The sequence below is a fragment of the Phalacrocorax carbo genome, chromosome 10 (assembly GCF_963921805.1).
Source record: "Phalacrocorax carbo chromosome 10, bPhaCar2.1, whole genome shotgun sequence".
Lineage (NCBI taxonomy): Eukaryota > Metazoa > Chordata > Aves > Suliformes > Phalacrocoracidae > Phalacrocorax > Phalacrocorax carbo.
Window position 1 is genome coordinate 25696929 of NC_087522.1, and position 20813 is coordinate 25717741.

The 20813-nt window shown below is 46.2% G+C and overlaps 2 protein-coding genes across 32 annotated transcripts in view; both read left to right on the top strand.

Moving 5' to 3' along the window:
- Nucleotides 1–10793, top strand: part of NR1H3 (nuclear receptor subfamily 1 group H member 3) — a 31189-nt gene extending 20396 nt beyond the window's left edge. For all 17 annotated transcript variants that reach the window (XM_064462664.1, XM_064462655.1, XM_064462657.1 and 14 more), the window contains 7 exons: nt 715–981; nt 3844–4052; nt 4305–4484; nt 4853–4952; nt 6595–6708; nt 7548–7642; nt 8849–10793. In XM_064462664.1, coding sequence (XP_064318734.1) covers nt 715–981; nt 3844–4052; nt 4305–4484; nt 4853–4952; nt 6595–6708; nt 7548–7642; nt 8849–8995 — 1112 coding nt within the window. In that variant the 3' untranslated portion in view covers nt 8996–10793. The remainder of the gene's footprint in view (nt 1–714; nt 982–3843; nt 4053–4304; nt 4485–4852; nt 4953–6594; nt 6709–7547; nt 7643–8848) is intronic.
- A 3413-nt stretch (nt 10794–14206) lies between these two features.
- The window catches only part of MADD (MAP kinase activating death domain), a 76071-nt gene continuing 69464 nt past the window's right edge, over nt 14207–20813 (top strand). For 2 of the 15 annotated variants that reach the window (XM_064462595.1, XM_064462603.1), the window contains exon 1: nt 14346–14457. The gene's annotated coding sequence lies outside the window, so the exon portion shown is untranslated. Of the gene's footprint in view, nt 14268–14337; nt 14543–20813 lie in introns of those variants that run through there. The other 13 variants (XM_064462596.1, XM_064462602.1, XM_064462599.1 and 10 more) reach the window with 11 other exon arrangements.

Sequence of the window (20813 nt, forward strand, 5' to 3'; positions counted from 1 at the left end):
TGAAGAAGAAATAATAGCTTGAGGGTTCCAAAGGTTCACAGAGCGCTGCTTGCCTGCTTATTGCCCCAGACTCCATGAAGTTGCTGTCTTCTGTCCTGACAGGTTCCCTAAGTATTCGAGTTACAGGGATTGCCTACTCAGTCTGCTTTTTGTAGAGTCACAGTTTCAGCACTGGTTTTCTGTCACTGTTTGACTGCTGAACCATTTTTCCTTAGCCTTGTGCATGAGTATGGCAGAGAATAGAAGTAAGAGAATTAAGGTGAATTCTGAAGAAAATTACTTTCCGCACAGTCCTGGATTTCAGCTCAACTTTTTTGCAGCTTTTTCTCACATTGGTAACTTATCTGACACTCCTGTTGATGGAAGGTGCAGAAGAACATTTGGCCTGAGCATGTTTTATCTCTTTTACCCTATTTTGGAGGAAAACAAGCCAAGCGTTGAGCTGTACCTGCTTATATAGTCGAGTTGAAACTGTTTGGATTATGTCAATAGTTGGGGTTTTTTTTTTCAGAAGATATGTTTGCATGGAAGGGGAGCCTGTGAAATGGAAGACTTTGGTCCTTTCATCTGTGTGTTTGGGAGATAGTCGGTTTGAGGGAGGATATCTGTTACTGTAAAGAATGGGGCAGTCACCTGCAAACACCGTGTTTCCTTCATGTGTGTGTGTTTTGTTTTTCTTTTTTCCCTTTTCCTTGGTACTGTTCATTTTGGTAGAAAATCCCCCCCTGAAGCGGAAGAAGGGCCCAGCCCCTAAGATGCTGGGAAATGAAGTGTGCAGCGTGTGTGGGGACAAGGCCTCCGGCTTCCACTACAACGTGCTGAGCTGTGAAGGCTGCAAGGGCTTCTTCCGCCGCAGCGTCATCAAGGGTGCACAGTACACCTGCAAGAATGGTGGCAAGTGTGAAATGGACATGTACATGCGTCGCAAGTGTCAGGAGTGTCGTCTGCGCAAGTGCCAGGAGGCAGGCATGCGGGAGCAGTGTGAGTGCAGGGAACAGTGCTGGTGGAATGCCGTGGGGGTGGGCTGGGGGCTGGTGGGTGTAAGGAGGGGGTCAGTGCGAGTGTTTGGGGGTCACATGTGAGCCATGTGGGCTACATGCTGGAACGTGTGTGGGAAGTCCCTGAGAAGAAGCAGGTGGAGAGGTGCAGCTGTTAGTGGAACACCACTGGTGTGCTGAAAGCCCCAACCCTGCTGTATTCCTTTTAAGAACTTGTGGAATATGGCATCTGAGGAGAGACTTGCAACGAAGATTTACACCTTCTTCAGTGTGTTGTCAAACTGTATCAGTAAACTCAAACTCCGGCTTTTGTGTGTCTTGTGATCAGGAGTGCAAGGTTGGTCACCATGCTTCTTGAACAACAGGCATTTCCTTTGCCTCATACTGTGAGCTTGTGACAGAGGTCAAGGGCAGCACCCCAGTACTGCAGCTGTGTTTGTGCAGACCCGATCTCGTTACTCCCTTTAGTGAACTCTATTTTTTCTCACACGAGCTGCAAGGCTGCTGTTTCTGAATATTCAACAACATTCCTGCTCTCACATACCAGGAACAGCTCTCCTCAGCCAAGGCATCTGGGTTTCATCCCTTTGCTGGCCAAGACTGACAGAATGGACGCTTGGTTAACATTAAATCTGTGTCAGGTCTCCTTTTCTGACATCCATCACCCAGAGCAGTGAAGAATGGGGCATTTCGGAAACATTGTGTAAAAACACATCTGCAAAAAAATAAGTCCCATTGAGCTGCACCAAGGAAACACACTGTTCAGTGTTTTCAACATGAAACATGGCATACCTAACATGTAAACAGTATCTTTGACACAGTGGTTTGTATCAGCATTATGTATGCTGTCTTTGCCCCATTTCCCCCTGCTCCTGAGAGCTACAAAACAGATGTATTTGAAAAGCTATGCAGCAAGGCTACCTGTCTACCTTGCACCTGTCCACTTCTATTGCAGGTAGATACTAGAGAGCCTCAATGTGTTTCTGCTTTTCCTCAGTGTCTTGCATTGAAGACAGCTCAGGAAAACTAGGCCAAAAGGAATTATCAAGTGTTTGGCAGTTCTTGTCTGACACTGTAATCCCCACTGCAAATTTGCCTTGTTAATCATGACCAACTGAGGGATTTTTCCTCCAGCAGTTTCACTTGGAAGGCCATTCCAGAACTTCCCTCTACTAATTGTTGGAAACATTCTTCCAATTCCCAGACTGAAGTTATTCATGGCCAGTTTATTGTTCTTAAGCCAGTGTGAACCATGAGTTTAAATAGTTCTTTCACTGCAAACCAAGTAACTTAGATTGTTTTGAATTTAGCATGGTGTAGAAGCTTGCACATAGGCAGTTTTGAAGATTCAGTAATTTCTGTTAACTTGTTACTTGGCTACAAATTCTTTGTGCATCTGAGTCCCAAGACGAGGAACTGTAATCGCTTGGATCAATTACTTCTCTTAAACTAACACTGTGACTAGCATTCTCTAATCTTGCAGATCCCCCTTAATTTGGTAATCGTATTGAATGTCTTTGCTGTTAGAATTGGAATTTTTGTGCGTGTGTGTACCGGTGCGCACATTCTCCCTGTTGGAAGTTGGGGATAAAGGTTATTCTCAGCTTGAATGTGCTATGTTCTTCGTCTTTCCCTTCAATCCCATGGACTGTCTGTTTCAGAATGCCCTGTCACAGTAGTTCTCCATTTCTCGTCTTCATGTTTAACCTGATTCTTTTGAGAAATGCAAGTGTGTACTTGTTCAGTTTTGGGGCCTGTTTCCTTGATACCTGTGCATAAAAAATGGCCAGAGAATCTTTCAGCACTTTTAAAATCTTGTTTGCAAAGTCAAGCTTTATTTTTTTCAGGTATTTTTTTCCTGAAGATACTTCCCTTCCCCTCCCCCTCGCCCCACAACCCGTCCATTTTCTGCTCCTTGTTTGTTCATCACTAACTCACAGGATGATTCTCTTGAAGATGATATTTGAATCTGGGTATATCTGGTAGTTTTTTTTTTTATTGGATGCAGCTCGCAGATAGTCTTTGCAGCTTTGACTTAAAGAAACAACAAACCTCCTCTACATTCAAATCAGTGAATTCTTCAGTTAACTGAGTTACAGGCTATTAACAGGCTTTTGTATTTAAATTGCCTAATGAGCAGTTCGTCCAATAAGATTTTTCACGTGTGCCTCTGAGTTGTTTTATTCCTTATGATGTTACGTATAAATAGCATATCCTTTGACTTCACAACTGAAGACTTGTAGCCCTACTCCTGAAGGATTTGTGGTCCTCAGTATGTTGTACACAAAGCTATTCCTTCATTATTTATCATGCAGTATGTTACTACTCTACAGTCCACTGCAGATGGGCTATGTAGAAAATGGCCCTTTCTTTTCACTCTCAAACTCCATCCAGTGCTGACTCTGACCTCTCAAGAGTAAGATGAAATGACACAAGCTGTTAATGCAGCAGTATCAGAAAAAGACCCAATAGTGGGATAATATAAATGGATGCACTGTAGCATGTGATGAGAGCACCTGTTGGAATGTGTTATAACATGTACTTTGGGGAATTGCTCAATGGGGAAAGTCACTGTTGTCTTGAAATCTGTGGGGCACCATGAAGGGAGCTTCTGTCCTCTGAACATTTTGCAGGGCAGTATGATTAAAAGAAAGGCAATGGAAGAATGTAAAAGTGGGGAAGGAGGGGGGTGGGGAAGTATCACTCTGTGGTGTGTCTGCTCCTATATACCAGATACAGGCAGGTGTGATATCTTCCTCTCCACGCACAGTGTGTTACCCTGTGTTTAGTGTGGTTTCCAGTGTGCTCATATTTAATGATTGATCTCTGGCTATTCCTGTGTTAGATGTTCTGTCTGAAGAACAGATCCGACTGAAGAAACTGAAAAAGCAGGAAGATGATCAGGCGCGGACAGTCGTGGTGCGTCCAAACCCTCCGAATTCACCAAGCCCTTCCCACAAACTGACGCCTGAACAGTTGAGCATGATAAAAAAGCTTGTGGCCGCTCAGCAGCAGTGCAACCAGCGCTCATTCACAGACAGGCTCAAAGTGACGGTAAAAACTACTCTACCGGTATACCCAAAATAAGAAAAAAGTGAAGTTTGGGGAGTTGGGGTTGTGGGTAAATTATTTGGTAGAACAGAGATACTTTAGGCATTGGATCTGTGGGCTTAAAATTCTGTGAAGAATAGCAAAGGATGATGTTCCAATGTGACTCATTTTCTTTCTCTGTTCACTTCATTTTCTCATCTCTCTGCCCTGGCTCCATCTTTCACATATATACACTGTCTCTTCCCATTCCCACAGCCGTGGCCCCAAGTTCCTGACCCTAATAACCGTGAAGCAAGGCAGCAGCGTTTTGCTCACTTTACAGAACTTGCAATTATCTCTGTGCAAGAGATTGTGGACTTTGCCAAGCAACTACCTGGCTTCCTGGAGCTCACCAGGGAAGATCAGATTGCTTTATTGAAGACATCTACCATAGAGGTGAGAGTTTGGTTCCACCACAATACATAGTTGCAGAGATGAAAGAATTTGGAGTACCCACCTGGAGAACTGGTTCCATCCCTTTTTTTGGGATGGCATGCTGAAGGACCTCAGCTGTGGGACCATTACTGCAGTGCCAGGCTATACTGGCAAAGGGCTGTGGAGGAGAATGAGGCAAAAGCCTTTAGTAGCGGTAAGCAAGTATTTCCCCTTTCCCAGAAGCAGACACCGCAAAGGATGCAGCAGAATTTACCTTGGAATTTTTAAGCACTCTGAGAGAAACTTTCAGAGGTGCTCTAACACTCAGCAAACTATCGATGTTGTAACATTCTTGTTTTCAAATCAAGTTTATCTGTTTCTGGTTTCAGGTGATGTTGTTGGAGACATCTCGGCGCTACAATCCAGAGATTGAGAGCATCACCTTTCTTAAGGACCTGAGCTATAATCGGGATGATTTCGCCAAAGCAGGTGGTGCATTAGACAGGTGTTTCTTGTTTCTTCCTTCCCTGTCTTGTGTCTTTCATCTTGTCCTTTTTTAATGTAGGCTGCTGGAAATAGTATGTGGGGCCGTAAAACTCAAGTCGGGTGAGAGGTTTAGAACAGGACCAGACCAATAGCCCCCACAAACCCTTTTTTTTCCTCTCCCCACTTTTGACATGTGATACTAGCTCAGTTCATGTCTCTTTTTAAGATGTGAACTTGCTTTGGAAAATTTGGACTCTTACAGCATGAAAATCTTTCTTGTAAGAGTGCACCGAGGGCTAGCAGCTGGTGTGAACTTCCTTCATGGTAGAGATCTGATGTGGGCATGTGGTCTTGGAGCTGCATCAGATCATGACAAATCAATCCCTAGTCTTTTTCTCCCTTGCAAGTATATCACTTGCTAATCTGGATGCATGCTTTGAGTGATGACATCAGTGTGATTACATTTCAGTTGATATGAAGTCTGTATTGTGCACTGAAGATCCCCACAAAGTACTTTAGACATCAGCTCAGTGTACGATGGTCTGTGGTGATGTGATTTCTGAAATATATTTTTCCAGGACTGATGAGTGTCTGTAATTTCAGATGAAGTAACAGGAAGTGTGTATCTTCAGCATTTCTGTAAAACAAGATGTTGGCTGTTATTAATGTGATTCTTTTTTTATTCCTTGGGTTAACCCAATTAACCCAGTATTATTACTTAACCCAATATGTATTATTTAACATACTTGAGATGGCTTGTATATAAAACTTTCCTCTTTGACACTTTTCCTGGTAGCCGCCTTTTCAGATTACTAGGAAGGCAAAAAGCAGGCAGCCAGAAAGATTCCCTCCATCTTGTTCATCCTTCTTTGATGCAGTATGACTGCATTTTTTTTTTTTATCATTTTTGCACCAAATCAAAAACTTAGGTGCTGTTTTGGGGGAAAGACCTAAAGTTGTCAGCATGATTGTATAGTGCATAGCACAAAGTGCTATGATTTGACAGTGGCCTCTGTATTCTATGACCATAAATACCAGTGCATTTCTGCCTGACTGCTTTTATCAAAGAAGGTGATTGCAAGCCTAAGTCAGGTTCTGCTTCAGCTCTCCCAGCTTTTTGAGCTGAAGGAAATGGCATAGTTCAGACTTCTTGGAATTATATATTTTCAGCTCAGACAGACTTCAGATGAATGCAAAGCATGGGATTAAAGCTTTCTTTGAAAGAAAAAGGGCTGCTGTGTTTGAAGGAGGTGATGGTGCGAGCGTGGGAACTGTAGGTGTTGTACTTATGGGATTCTGACTTTTTGATGGACTTAACTGATAGTTGATGTCTTGTTCCTCTAGCTGTTGCCTAGTAATGTGCTGTGGGGCATTTAAGGCTCTAAGAAAACCCAGAAATAGCATCATTTTATACTTAGAGCCTGACTCCCCAGCCACTGATGGCGCTCATCAGTAGCAGTGAGTTGTAAAGGGAGGTTTCAGCCACACTTGGAACATAATGTAAAGGTTTTTCCCTGCCTGCCTGTCCTACCCGCTCCCTGGTGTACTGTGATGGGTTTCTGGCAGCTTATTTCATGAGCGGGAGGGAGAGAGAGAGAGGGGAAAATTGTCATTGCGTCACCTTGTTCTCTTCTGTCTGTTGCAGGTCTGCAGTTTGAGTTCATTAACCCCATCTTTGAGTTCTCAAAGGGAATGAATGAGCTACAGCTGAACGATGCTGAATATGCACTTTTAATCGCCATCAACATTTTCTCTGCAGGTAAAAAGCCAGGGAGGTCTGAAAAGCTGCAGCAGTGAATCAGAGGGCAAAGACAGTAGAGTTAAAGAAGGTCACAAGCTGAAGAAGAGTCAGAGGGTGCACAGGGTCTAGTGACAGTGGGAGTGTGTTGCTACTTCTTAGGGTATTTGTTATAGCCTTAATTTTCTGGTGCTACCTCCAGAGGAAATCAGCATTCCCCACTGATCGAACAGTGTACAGAAAAATCAGCCAATATTTATCTTCCTCACTTAAAAATTGCTATTTTACTGTCCCCTGAAGGTACTTGGCACCTCTCTGGTGTGACCCAGGTCATGTGCCATGAGTGACATCTAGTGGTCAAGTAAAGATACTCTGGATGTGAGACTAGTATTGCTCTGGGCCAGTACAGGGCTTTGCGGAGAACCCACCTCTACTCTTTACTTCTCTCTTCTGTCTTGTGACCTGAAAGATTAAATTTTTCTTTCCCCTTTGTTCCTGTTTTCTAACTGGCTCAGATGCTGGAGAGACTTTTCCATTCCCTCCTGAATAGGCAGCTTCTCATCTTCCCTGGGACAGGAATGTGAGACCAAACACACCTAGTGCTGTTTGATGTCTCTAACCTTCTGCCTCTGTAGGAGTCAGATTGGGCTCCCCATGTGCAGTAGACATCACTGAGAAAGAACAGTTACAGGAAACTGATGTAACTGTGGCAGTTGTGGATGACCTTCCCAGCTGTGCTGGGTGAATGCTAGATGGGGGTTTGGGGTGAGACCATACTGCGGGGCTGGGGTTAGGGAGGATGTCAAGTTGAGTGAAGCTGCCTGTGGCCATCTGCTTACTTATAACGTGCTTTTTCGCAGACCGACCGAATGTGCAGGACCAGTCCCTGGTGGAGAGGCTGCAGCACACCTATGTGGAAGCCCTTCATTCTTACATTTGCATCAACAGACCAAATGTAAGTGCCTGACCAGAACATCTCCAGTGATGATGCAGACTGATTTTGTGTTCATGCAGGCATGGCTTCTGCAGTACTGTCCGTAACAGGTGTCTTGCTGCCTGTACTGTCATGTTCTTCCCTTCTGTAGCTGTTTGGTAGCAGCTGTAAATGCAGGATATGTGAGCTGTCACAGCCTGCTGTCTTGTATCATAGAATCATTAAGGTTGGAAAAGACCTCTAGGATCATCAGGTCCAACTGCCAACCCAACACCCCCAGGCCTCCTAAACCATGTCCCAAGTGCCACGTCTACCCTTTTTTTTTTTTAACACCTCCAGGGATGGTGACTCCCCCACCCCTCTGGGCAGCCTGTTCCAATGCCTGACCACTCTTTCAGGAAAGACATTCTTTCCTAATATCCAATCTAAACCACCCCTGATGCAGCTTGAGGCCATTTCCTGTCGTCCTATCACTAGTGTCTTAGGAGAAGAGACCAACCCCCACCTCACTCCAGCCCCTCTCAGGCAGCTGCAGAGAGCGATACGGTCTCCCCTCGGCCTCCTCTTCTCTAGGCTAAACCCCCCCAGCTCCCTCAGCTGCTCCTCATCAGACTTGTTCTCCAGACCCTTCACCAGCTTCGTTGCCCTTCTCTGGACACGCTCCAGCACCTCAGTGTCCTCCTTGTACTGAGGGGCCCAAAGCTGAACACAGGATTCAAGGTGTAGCCTCACCAGTGCCGAGCACAGGGGCCCCATCCCTGCCCGGCTCCTGCTGGCCACACTGTTCCTGATACAAGCCAGGGTGCTGTTGGCCTTCTTGGCCACCTGAGCACACTGCCGGCTCATGTTCAGTCATCTGTCAATCAGCACCCCCAGGTCCTCCTCCACTGGGCAGCTCTCCAGCCACTCTTCCCCAAGCCTGTAGCGTTGCATGAGGTTGTTGTGAGCCAAGTGCAGGACCTGGCACTTGGCCTTGTTAATCCTCATACAATTGGCCTCAGCCCATCGATTCAGCCTGTCTATGTTCCGTAGTTTAGTCAGCATGGAAGTCTGGAGTTCTGGGACATTGTATAGTATCTGCGTTCCTCCACACTGCCGTCTCCTGGAGAATGCTGGGTTTAGAAGAAGTCACGACTGTGGTTACAATGTATTATTAGGTGTGGTAATTTTTTGACCAAAGTTTTAGTGTGAATTTACTAACAGCTGTTGGTTTGTCTGACTCTGCAGGACCGCCTGATGTTTCCACGGATGCTAATGAAGCTGGTCAGTCTTCGGACACTAAGTAGTGTCCACTCCGAACAGGTGTTTGCCCTTCGGCTGCAGGACAAGAAACTCCCTCCCCTGCTTTCAGAAATCTGGGATGTGCATGAGTGACTGCATGTTCCCAGGGCGCTGATGTGCTGACATAATGCCATCTCCCAGCCTTTGCTAATGAGAAGCCAGCCTCCCCTCTCCAAAGCACTGAACTCTGGGCTAGACAGTGCAGGGAGTAATGAGCCTGGGGTTTCAGTGTTGTCATGAGACTATGCAGGAGGCAGCTGGGGTAGACCAGATGGGAGGGCTGGTTTCGTTGTAGTGCCCATACCCAAAAGGAATAACGTGAAACATCTGAAAACGGTAGAAATGAAGACCTTCCCCACACACATAAACCTCTTTCTTCAGTCTTTCTCTTCTCTAAGCATGTCCTGAGGGTTTGCCCATTGATCATCTTCTCTCTTGTCAGTTACGAAAATGAATTTGCAGGAACTTGCCAAACCCTCTCTATTGAGAGTAACATAGCTCAAAAGGCTTCTGCAGGGTCCCCAGTGTACCTGGATCTGAGGAGCTCAGGGAAGTCAATGTGGATGTTCTAGGGGTTTCACTGGGCTTCCTATAAATACAATCCCTTGTTTGTGCTGCCCTTTACAACAATTCCAAGAGAAGTAGCTGTTATTTCTTTACTATGAGACTTAATCTCTAGAGCAGCCCTTTCACTCTGTCCCTCCTTCGGAAAAAGGATTCCTCTAATATGTAGTGCCCTTTGTCTAACAGGGAGACTCCCTGGGTAGGGAACACTTGTGCATCAGAAAGACATCAGGCATAAAGTAGTGGATTTTTTTGTAATGTAGTACATTGCAGTTTTATCTCACGCTGGTTCTTAGCCAGTTCACTTTACCTTTGATTTGCTAACAACTGATAATTTTAGTTCAAAACAAATCAGGGCATAGATTTTATCTTTAGGGGTGGAATAGAAGAAAGATAGGTGGGAAGGACAGGTACCTAGGCAAGGTAGGTGTGGTGGAAGGATCTCAAAAAAAGAAAAATTCCAAGAATTTGGAGCATGTGGTATGTGTTCCAAGGTGGATGTGAAGATGTATCAGCTGAGGAAAGAGGACACTCTGCATCTAGTGAAATACGTGGGCATTGCGTAAGCTATGGGCTGCACAACTCTTAGATCATGGGCTGCAGGAATATTGGGAATAACCAGGTCCACTTGCATCTTCTTCCTTTTGCCAGTTTTTCCAAGGTACTTCCTCAAGGTTTTAGTGATGGTAATGGAATATGGAGGCCCCTCCTGTAAGAGGACCCCCAACGGCTTTAGAAGGACACTTGGATCTTGTAACCTTTCTTTGCCTTGGGCACTGAGAGATCCACACTGGATTTATGCCCCAAGTTCTTAAGTATCCACATCCATAATTATTCTAGGATTTACAGCAATATCTCATGTGATGGAAGAGAAATATACTGTTATAAAACATGTTCCTTATTTTCCAAGAAACAACATCTTACGGCTGATCTCAGAGATGTAACCTTAAGCATCCTGGTAGCTTGGTCTCATGAGTCTTCTCTGTCATAGGGGTCTAGCTTTGCTTGCCCGGTGAGCATCCCAAGAGCCTAGGTTCACATGGCTCTTTTTTGTTTTGTTTTTTTTTTGTGTTTTTTTTTTTTTGGCTGTGTATCTGAGCGCTATGCCCGTGGTGAGGGTATCGTGTCCATTTTGCACTTGAGGTTGGTCCCCTGCCACTGGCCTTCACTCTGCACCTTTGTAAAGCACTTGTAACAATCTGTAAAATAATCTGTTGTTTTTTATAACTCATGGCAATTGCAAAAATTCTTGTTTAAATCTGTATTTTTAACTAATCTGTTTGAGAAATGTTAATGTTTATATAAAAGAATAAAGCCTAATACAGGATTTTGACATTCTCTGATGTGCTGTCATTAGGCTGGAGGAGTGTGGAATAAGTTCTTGATGTAACAAACTGAAGTAGATATGAAAATCAGTATGTAGGTTGGGGAGAAGCAAGAAGTGGTGAAAAAGAAATAGCAGTGCAACCCCAGGCAGTTTCTTTGGGCCTCTTCTATGAGATTTTAGCTTGCTGTTGGCTAATGCTGGCAAATGGGTGAAGTGGATTAAGTGCGTGTCATGAAGACCATGAGTTACCCATACGTACCTCACCTTGATTCAGAATTTAACCCTTTTTATTCCATGTGCTCTACTCCATTTTCCACCTATCGTGGCTCACCAAAATTGAAATAGGACTCTGCTGTGCCCCTGTCTGTTGAGTGGCTTTTAGCAGAATCCTAGCTGATACTTTGTGTGAATACATTGGAAATGATCTGCATTGGGGAATTAATAGGAATAGGTATCCACGTGCATTGCCTCGAAGGGAGTGGTAGATGGGGGGAAGCAGAGAGCTGTCCAGCATGTGCTGCTTCCTCAGCACTTGGAAGATCCCCTGCCACAATGACTCAAGGACAGCAATCAACAATTCAGCAAGGCTCCATGCCACAGGTTGTTCTGAAGCCTGTGCATTATGTCAGAGTACAAAATTTAAATTTGAAACTACTATGTCGTGGTTCAGCCTCAGTCGGCAACTAAACACCACGCAGCCGCTTGCTTACTTACCCCCACCCCCGTGGGACAGGGAAAGAATCGGAAGAGCAAAAGCAGAAAAAAAAAACCCAACAAACTTGTGGGTTGAGATAAGAACAGTTTAATAATTACAATAAAATAATAATGATTATAATAACAATATAATAAAATGGAAAAGGAAAAAAAAAACCCAGAAACAAACAACTGCTCACCACCCGCCGACCGATGCTGCCCATCCCCGAGCTGCGATCGATGCCTCCCTCCCCCGCCAGCCCCTCCCAGTAACACACTGGTCATGACATTACATGATATGGAACATCCCTTTGGTCAGTTTGAATCCACTCCCTTAGCTGTGCCCCCCGCTCCTCCTGGCTGCTCATGCCCCCGGCAGAGCCTGGGGAGCTGGAAAAGCCCTTGACTAGCACAAGCCCTGCCCAGCAACAACTAAAACATCGGTGTGTTACCAACATTGTTTTCACGCTACGTCCAAAGCACAGCACTGTGCCAGCTGCAGTGAAGAAAATTAACTCTACCCCAGCTAAAACCACGATATACTGAAACAGAGGAAGATGGAATAGGAATAGGCTTATAGGAGACTGCAGTGGGGTATGCGGTGGGGAGTAATGAGCAGAGCTCAAGACCTCGAGCCAGCCCCGCGAGGGTAGAGGGCGGCTGGGATTTGCTAACCCACAAGGCTGTCAGCAGTGAAGAGGCAGTAGCAGTGAAGCTGCAGTTTTTTTTTTAGCTTCGTTTTATGCTGCATCTCATTTTTGCTAATTTGAACAGGAAAAACTGCATGTAAATTTGATGTATTTTCAAGGTGCAACCTATAATGTCGTTGTTGATGGCTGTGGTGAAAATGGTGATTTTTCCTTTGTTCTTGCTTCTCCATCCCTTTTCACTGTCACGTGATCAAATATAAGCTCCTTATTTACATATTCATGTTCTCATTTTTTTCAAAAGTGCAAATCAGTACAGAATTAGTTTTTCATTTTATAGCAGCTTCCCAGGTGAGCCCAGGGAGCTGAAGTAAGCAGTTGTGGGGAAGAACCTTCCTTGAGATCAGTGGCCCTTTGTACTTCTGTATTTGCAAAATGCTACCTAGGTTTGAGACCTGGTCCTGCCACTCTAAGCCTCTGTACTCTATCTTCTCAAATTAATTTTGCTAACTTGGCCACTGGAGGAATCATGGAGTGCTTGAAATCTAATCTCAGGAGGTGTTCCCTGATGGCTCTACCCTTATGCAACAGCCATGTTTGCGCACCATCTGTTCAGATTAATGGGGGGAGGAAGAAAAGATGGGTGTATTTCTGAAATCCCAATTCCCCTACGATGGACAGAGTACAGATGTGGACTATCAAATCAAGTATTTCACCATTTTGCACCTTGTATTTATTTATTTAAACCATTGGGATACCTGTGGTAGTTTTGGTTGCACTTGGGGTTTATCTTAGTAATTTTGTTTTTCAATAAATGGATTTGGTTGTGCAGTGCATTGGTTTATGGGAGCTTGGAAGGGCTTAAAAAAGCTGCATCTTAGGCTTTTAATAATCACATTCTCTTGTAATCTTACGAAGCTGGTAGCAAATTGGAAAGCAGCATGGCGTGCACAGGGTGAAAGCACACAGCGCTGTTATCTCCTGGTTGTAAGGTAGTGATTCCTTACCCATGCAGCTCTCGCTTGCCTGGAGCCGGGCTTTGCTGCCAGGCTTCACCTTCTGCTTGCCAGGAGGAGGTCTGAAGGCAGTCATCTGATGCTTTGGGTGGCTGAAATGTGCCAGGTGATTGTCAGGTGGACTGCTCTGTAGAGCTGCATCTGCGCGGCTTTTTCTCCTTCTGCCATCTTAGGATTGTAGAATGGTTTGGGTTGGAAGGGACATTCAGAGGCCGTCTAGTCCCACCCCCCTGCAGTGAGCAGGGACATCTCCAACTACCTCAGGTCGCTCAGAGCCCCGTCCAGCCTGACCTGGGATGTTTCCAGGGATGGGGCATCCACAGCCTCTCTGGGCAACCTGGGCCAGCGCTTCACCACCCTCATTGTAAAAAGTATCTTCCTCATATCTAGTCTGAGTCCCCCTTCTTTTAGTTAAAACCATCACCCCTTTGCCCTGTCATAATAGGCCCTGCTATAAAGTTTGTCCTCATCTTTCCTACAGCACCCCTTTACGTACTGAAAGGCCGCAATAAGGTCTCCCCGCAGCCTCCCCTTCCCCAGGCTGAACGACCCCAGCTCTCTCAGCCTGCCTTTGTAGGAGAGGTGCTCCAGCCCTCGGAGCATTTTTGTGGCCTCCTCTGGACCTGCTCCAACAGCTCCATGTCCTTTTTGTGCCGAGGAACCCAGAGCTGGACGCAGCACCGCAGGTGGGGTCTCACCGGAGCAGCGGGGCAGAGTCACCTCCCTCGACCTGCTGGCCGCGCTGCTGGGGATGCCCCAGGACGGAACTGGCTTCTGAGCTGTGTCACGTCCAGCTTTTCACCCACCGGTACCCTCGGGTCGTTCCCTGCAGGGCTGCTCTCCACCCCTCATCCCCCAGCCCGTACGGATACTGGGGGTGCCTGCCGGCTGCCCTCACCCCCCCGGCTGAGGGGGATGGCGGCGGGGGAGGCCGCGGCTTCGCCAGTCCCGGAGGCGCGACCTGGGGCGCTGGCTGGAGCGGCGGCGGCGCCGGTGAGGCGGTTCCCCCCCCCGCCGCCGGTGCCAGTGGTTTGCTCCTCTCCTCCCTCCCCGTGGTGGCGGTGGCGCGTTCCGCTCCCGGCGCTCGATGCGGAACTGGCTGGACGCGGCGGCGGCAGGTGAGCGGCGCTGCCCGGGCGGGCGGGCAGGGCGCGCGCGCGCACGCACGCGCGCAGACACGCACATGCCAAAACCGTGGACGCCGCCGTAGCGCCGCTACGCGCGGGCCGGGCCGGGCCGGGCCGGGCCGGAGGTTGTGGAGCGCGGCCGGCGGCGCTGCCTGAGGGGATCGCGCCGGCGCAGCTGGCGGTAGGGCACTGCCCCCGCTCCGCCTGCCGGCGCCGCCCGGCCGGGCGCTGTGGCGATGCTGGAGTGCGGCGAGCCTTCCCGCAAGGTCACTGCAGGCGGGGGCGGGGGTGGCGGCCGCTGGGCAGCCTGGGGCAGGGGTCGCTCTCGTGATTCTAGCTGAGGAGGAGGCAGCGGGGCCCTGGAAATGGCGGCGTGGCCGGCCGGGGAGGGGGCGCGGGGCCCGCCGCCATCCCGCGCCGCGCCGCGGGGCGGGCAGGGCCGGGCCTGCCGCCGCTTCCCCTCGCTCCCCGCCGGGAGGAGGCGATGAAGAAGGTAAAGGGAGGCGCCGAACGGAGCTGTCCCCCTTGAGGGGCTTGGGCGTGCGGCTTTGCGAAGGGAGCGCTGCGGCAGCGGGGCGGGGAGGGTGCGCGTACCCCTTGGTTCGCAAGCGGCAGGTTCTGCCGCTCCCCGAGACAATAGACTAGGAAATCCGCTTTATACTAAGCGATTTCTTACGAAGTAACCTATAAACCAAGAGCGTTTTCCCCTTAGAGAAGGGCGTCCCCACTTCGCTGTGTCACGCACTTTAATTTCCAGGTGGAGGAAGGGGCGAAAGCTTGGTCCGCGTTACGGTTCGCGCGGAGTCACTATGAAGAAGTGCTTAGAGAAATTAGAAGCTTTGGGGGAATCTGATTTGTTGCCTGGCTTTCTCCTCTCCCTTTCTTCCCTTGAAGTGGCCCATAAACCGCGCTTGTTCCCTGACTTTTATGGAATAACACACGCTGTAAGTTCGCAGCCCCGGGACAGGGCTGTGAGTCTGGCAATACGCTGCGCCTTCCCTCGGTGAGCCAGCCATTTTCTGTGTGTTCAGAGCAACCCCGGGTCAGCATTTCTGTTGGTGTGCTCCCCGACGTCCTCGCTCTGCTCTTTGCAGCATCACTTATCTGCAAAAAGGATGTTACTGATAGGCGGAAGCAAGGGGAGGGGAGATGCGGTGTCCTGAGGGTCATGTAACCAAACCAAAGGAAGCCAAATATAGGCTGCTTGGGAAGTGTCCCCGTTTTTGGACTTTATACTGCAGGAACCTCGGGAGCTGTTTTGGATAGGCACAAGAAGTACTTGATGTTTTCGGCACTAATGAAAATCTGCAATCCTGATACGTCGGAGAGAGCACCCGAGACATCTGACGCTCACAGAGCACCTTACTGTATGTTTAATAAAATGCACAATCACCCGCAAGTCTCTAGAACACTATTGTTTGAAAAATAATATGGTCTTGTCCACAATAAAAAATTTTCTACATGCCTGTCCAGTGGTGCTGTAGCTGTATTACAAGCCTGGACTTTTGTGTTTTTTACCAAATTAACAGCTTTCAGGCTGTAAGCTTCAGAGCCCAAGATATGTTTTGATGATGTATGTGTTACGTGCCAAAGCCGTGAATGTGTAGTGAGTGGCAAAAAAAAAAAAGTGTTCTAGTTTCAAGTTTTCATTGAAAAACAAATATTCTAGAGGGCAAACCTCTTCTTCAACCCTGACGCAACTCTGTAACTCTTTTGAATGCAGACAGATTGGTCTTTCTTACACACACACAACTTCAGTCTGTTTCAGAAGGATTTTGGAGAAATAAAAGTTTCAATAATTTTTAACAGTAAGCCTTGCCCACCTAGCCAAAGTAGCTTTTCAGTTTTTAGATTATCAGGATTGATGGTTCAGTAGAAATGGTAACAGCATCAGTGCATCTCAAGTCTTACTAAAGTGCTTGTTCATATCATCTTCCTAAATTAAATTAATGTTGGCTTTGATTTTTGTCTGGCTTGGGGCAAGGGGCACAGAAGCTTATAATTGATAGCTTTTTCCCTCTCACCTCAAGCCATATAAAATATTTAAGTTATGTGTAGGCAGGATGTACTAGACCTACCTCTGGAAAGATGTTCAGTCTGTTCTATTTAACATCTTTTGCAATAAGTCAGTTGAAAAACCAAACATCTATGAATATTTCTGGTATTAAATTAGCAAGTCATAAGTACTGCTGAATTCTAAGAGAATGAATCTCTTCACAGTTTTTAATTTACAGCACTTGAGCTAATGGATTTTCTCTGATACTTCTTCCCAGATACGTTTGTTAGAGAAATGACTTTTTTTAGGAAAAAATACTGTTAGAGATTTAGTGCATGAGAGTGGATAACAAATGATGTATAATTTAGTAACTTGGCTGTCATTTCACACTGTAGTTTTTTAACTAGGTGGGTAGTGCCATTGTGATCACAAGATGGAAATTGATACTTTTTTGTTAAAACCAAGTACAGAGTTGAGTGTTTTACTTATTTGCCGTTAAGAAGGAATTGGAGACAGGCAACGCATGTGTTACAACCCAGATTAATTCCTGCAAATATCCTTTGGCCCTATTGTGCCTGCATTTAAGACACACTGCATTAAATTTCCAGGCAGCCCCTTAGCAGAAAGGCTTTGATGTAGTTGTTTAACGCAAGAGTAGAAGACACAGGATGTAGCTACTGGTTGGGGATATGCAGCAACGGGGAAAGGATTTAGAAACAAGAATGAAGGAGCTTGATATGCAAGATTAATGTCACTTCCCCAGTTTAAATGATCTCCACCTATCTCGAGGTATAAATTTTCATGAAGGAAAAGCCTTGTCAGTGACCTAACGAGACATGAAGTGAAACAAAGATAAGCAGCATGAGGCATCAGTTAGAAGGGGGTGTTTTTTAGTGGATTTATATGTTGACCTCTGGAATAATGTGGTATTTCTTTTGGTGATGGAAGGATTTGCTGCTTTTCCTTATCTACCTCAAGAGCTACGAAAAACTGTTACGATGACCTGCTGTTTGCTCTCTGGAACTGAGCCTGTATAATTCAGCTGGTCTTTGCTCTGTTGTCTGAGCTAGAAAATAATTGTATGGCAATTAGATTCTCTGTCACTAGAGGCTTTTAAAGCTGTCATGACCATATGAAAATTACTCTTGATGACTGAGAAACATGCCTCTGATTTATCTCCTGGAAATAGAATAACCAACTGAAACCACAAACCCAGCAAGACTCTGAAGAAATGACCCACGTACTGCCAGGAGCCCTAAAAATATCTTTATACTGGAGAACTCCAAAATGAGGAGGCTGTGCCTTTTGGTGCCCAGAAATGCTGAATTGTGAGAGATTGTGTTTACTTTTAATCACTGCTACTAGCAGGACCCTTGCAGTGATTTAAAAATAAGCGGTGCTTGCATATGCCAAAATTACCTATGCTGAAGCAGTTCTTATGCTGCGCTCCTAGGTGTTGTGGTTCATGAGAGACTGTTGTGTTTCCAGGCTCCTGTGAGAAATAACATGTCGGTGTAGCAGCAAGGGACAAAGTTTCATGGTTTTCTGTTTCTTCCTTCAATATTTCACAGCAGTGGCAGCCCTCAAAAAAGGGCTGGTCATCATGTTACCTTTGAGGTATCCTGTAATGTTTGTCAGAGCTCTCCTTTTTGTTTTGTTTGTAACTAATTTCTAAACAGTTGTTCTAAGGGGTATTTGTCAGAATCAGGAAATTAACCTTATTTAAAAAAAAAAATTGAGGACAAAGATACATTACTGTCAATTTGGGTATCTGATGACCTCCAGGAACTGTGTGTTATCTTGCGAGCGGAGCAGCCTTTTTTTTTCCCCCTTAGTCTGTTCCTTTTCTTTGTCACGTCTGCGAGTTCAGCGTCATGGTGGTGTCCTGCTTCCCTTTATATTCTAACTGAATTTCCCACTGTCAGTATCAAGTGTTTGGTTGCCTTTTTACCTGTAGCTTTGACACCAGTTTCCCTGGGTCTCTTCTTGCCTGGGTATATTGTACTTGCTCCGGAAAGGCCCTCATGGCTGGAGATGGGGAGTTCTGCCTCTGCATCAGATAGCAGGAGGAGAGGAGTGCTTTTTGTGATAAAGATGATTAAGAATTGAAACTGGTATTCACCAAAATTGCTTCACCCAAGAGCACTGAGCCACTCTGCTGCCGTGTCGGTATCTGTTTCCGCTTGATAGCAGTTAAACTGTGCTCTGCTGGAGCTATGAGCTGGGCATGCTTGCTTTTCCTCTAGGCCATCTCATTTCTCCCTTCTTTCTCTCATTAGTCTTCAGACATATCTACCAGGTGTTGCGTTTTCCCTCCCTCCTTTGCCATGGTGACTGCTGATGTCTAGAAGGTCCTCTCAGGACCCCTCAATCTGTCACTCGCTGGCCCTAACAGTCATTTGAGGCAGTTCCTATTCCTTCTTTGCGCTGAGCTTGCTTCCTCCAATGTTTACATGTGGGTGAGTCTGCCAAACGTGTGCTTCCCACCTCCCAGAGCTCTAGCAGAGAGAAAATGGGCTTTTCTCTTTGCTTTCCTTTCAGTTTTGACCAGCTGGTAGTATGATTTATCACCAAAATTAATAGTAGTTGATGAAGAGAAGGGGAAGGTGTGTAGAGGGAAGGAATAACAAGGCAGGTGGTACGTGCAGGGAGGCAGGCTGAGTGTTCCTAAGACGATGCAAACCAGATGTGAGGCTCTGAGTACCAGTTCTGGGGTGCTAACAACAGCCAAATAACGGGATTATTTATCTTTATTTTCCAATTCTCATTATTGTGAGCAAAGTTCCAGTGTTTCCACACTGGTTGTGAGCATCCCCCCTTTTCTGCCTTATAAAAGCCTAGAATTCATTGTTGGGATCCTGGTGAGGCTGTCATTTCTCCCTCTGTGGCCCATCTCCAGGAAAGAGAGTTGAACATGCCTGTATTTGGTGGTGGTGGTGCCATGAGTGATGTCACCTGTTAAATGAGTAGGTGAATAGCTTGAACCCTATGTGAGAGGAGAAGCCACTAGTCATTGGCATGCTCCTCGCTGTTTGCCTGTGGTGTGTCTTTTTTACCTGCTGTCCTCTTGTACAAGTCTCTCCTCCGAGCTCCTGGCTCAGAACTGCTTACCACTCGAGGGAGAGCACTGAATAATTTAGCAGTTGCAGCTGCATCCAGCAGTTTTCTCAATTTAAATGTCACATGCTTTGTTGTTATCGTGTTACTTTTTTAAGGCTGTGCATTTGCAGCGTTTGGCTTTTGGAAAAAAACCTGCTGGTGTCCGTGTTACAGGAACTGTGGCCTACTTCTCAAGCAGGAACTGGGCACAGAGGGCTGGGAATGGAAGCATGTCATGGGTACTGGGGTCTAAGCTGCACACAAAAGCAGCAAGAAAATTTCTCAGCTCAAAACTTGAGCCAAAAGCGGATCTAGTTTTGAAAAGAATGTGCTGCCATGGTGGTTGCAGAAAGCGAGGCTAATTCAGGGGTGTTGTGTATGTTTTGAGTTGCCTCCCCCCCACCTTGCAAAGTATATGAGCAGCTGCTACTGGAGTTTTGAGGACTGCTGAAAAGCTGATGAGGTAGAAATAGATGAGAAGGCTCTTGTATTTTGTGATGGCGATGTTGCACGAGGAGGGGAAAAAAAAGGATGGACTTGAACAGAGTGAAGGGCAGGGAGCAAGAGCTCCTGTTTTACTGTTCTGTCATGCAAATCTCTGGAGACTATTTTTAAATAAAAGATGAATTTAAATTCAAACAGTGTAGAGCAGGAGAACTGGCTGGGTTGAGAGAGGGTTTTTATGCCAAAATTTATGTTGTGTGAAGATGGTGAGTGGTGCTCTGCGTGCCCTGCACTGTGAGGAGCTGCAGGAAGGATCATGAGAGAGGTGTTTCAGGCAGTAATGGGAGGGAGGAGAATAAGGTCTTTAACCTAAATTGAAGTGTGTGAAACGAACTGGGGCTGAGGCTAAAATCTGTCATCTTCTTCCTGTTAGCAAGTAGAGTACTGTAAAAACATAGCCTTCTCTTGCATTAGTTTATTGTTGATCATTTTCTCCAAGAGTGTGATAGAATAAAAAGGATAACAGTATTTGCATACCATTCTTTCCCACCTGCTTATCTCTCATGGCTCATTCAAGGTCTCAGTCTTGGTTTTTCTTTTTGTTTTTCTTTTGTTTTTTAAAACAGTTAGCAGATGAATGTTCCAGCACATGGTTTTCAAGTATCTGCTGGTGGGTACAGCTGTGCTTTTCTGGGGCAGGTCCTGCTGGGACCACTCCTTTGCATTTGCTGCTGCCTGCGAGTTCCCGTTAGGATTGCACATTCGTGGTGGCACATGTTGCATGTCCTTTTTTTGTGAGACTAAAGGAGCAGATGCAGTGGATGTCTGTGGAAGTGTCCTATGTGTACCTGGCTAAGCGGATTTTGTCAGCTGCCATCGGTACTCGGCTCTCTGTGAGCAGTGATGACATCTGATATTTGTATTGTATTGTATTGTATTCATGGATATGGCAAACCTCACCGACTGGGAGGCATTTAACGTGTTGCAGACACTGTGCT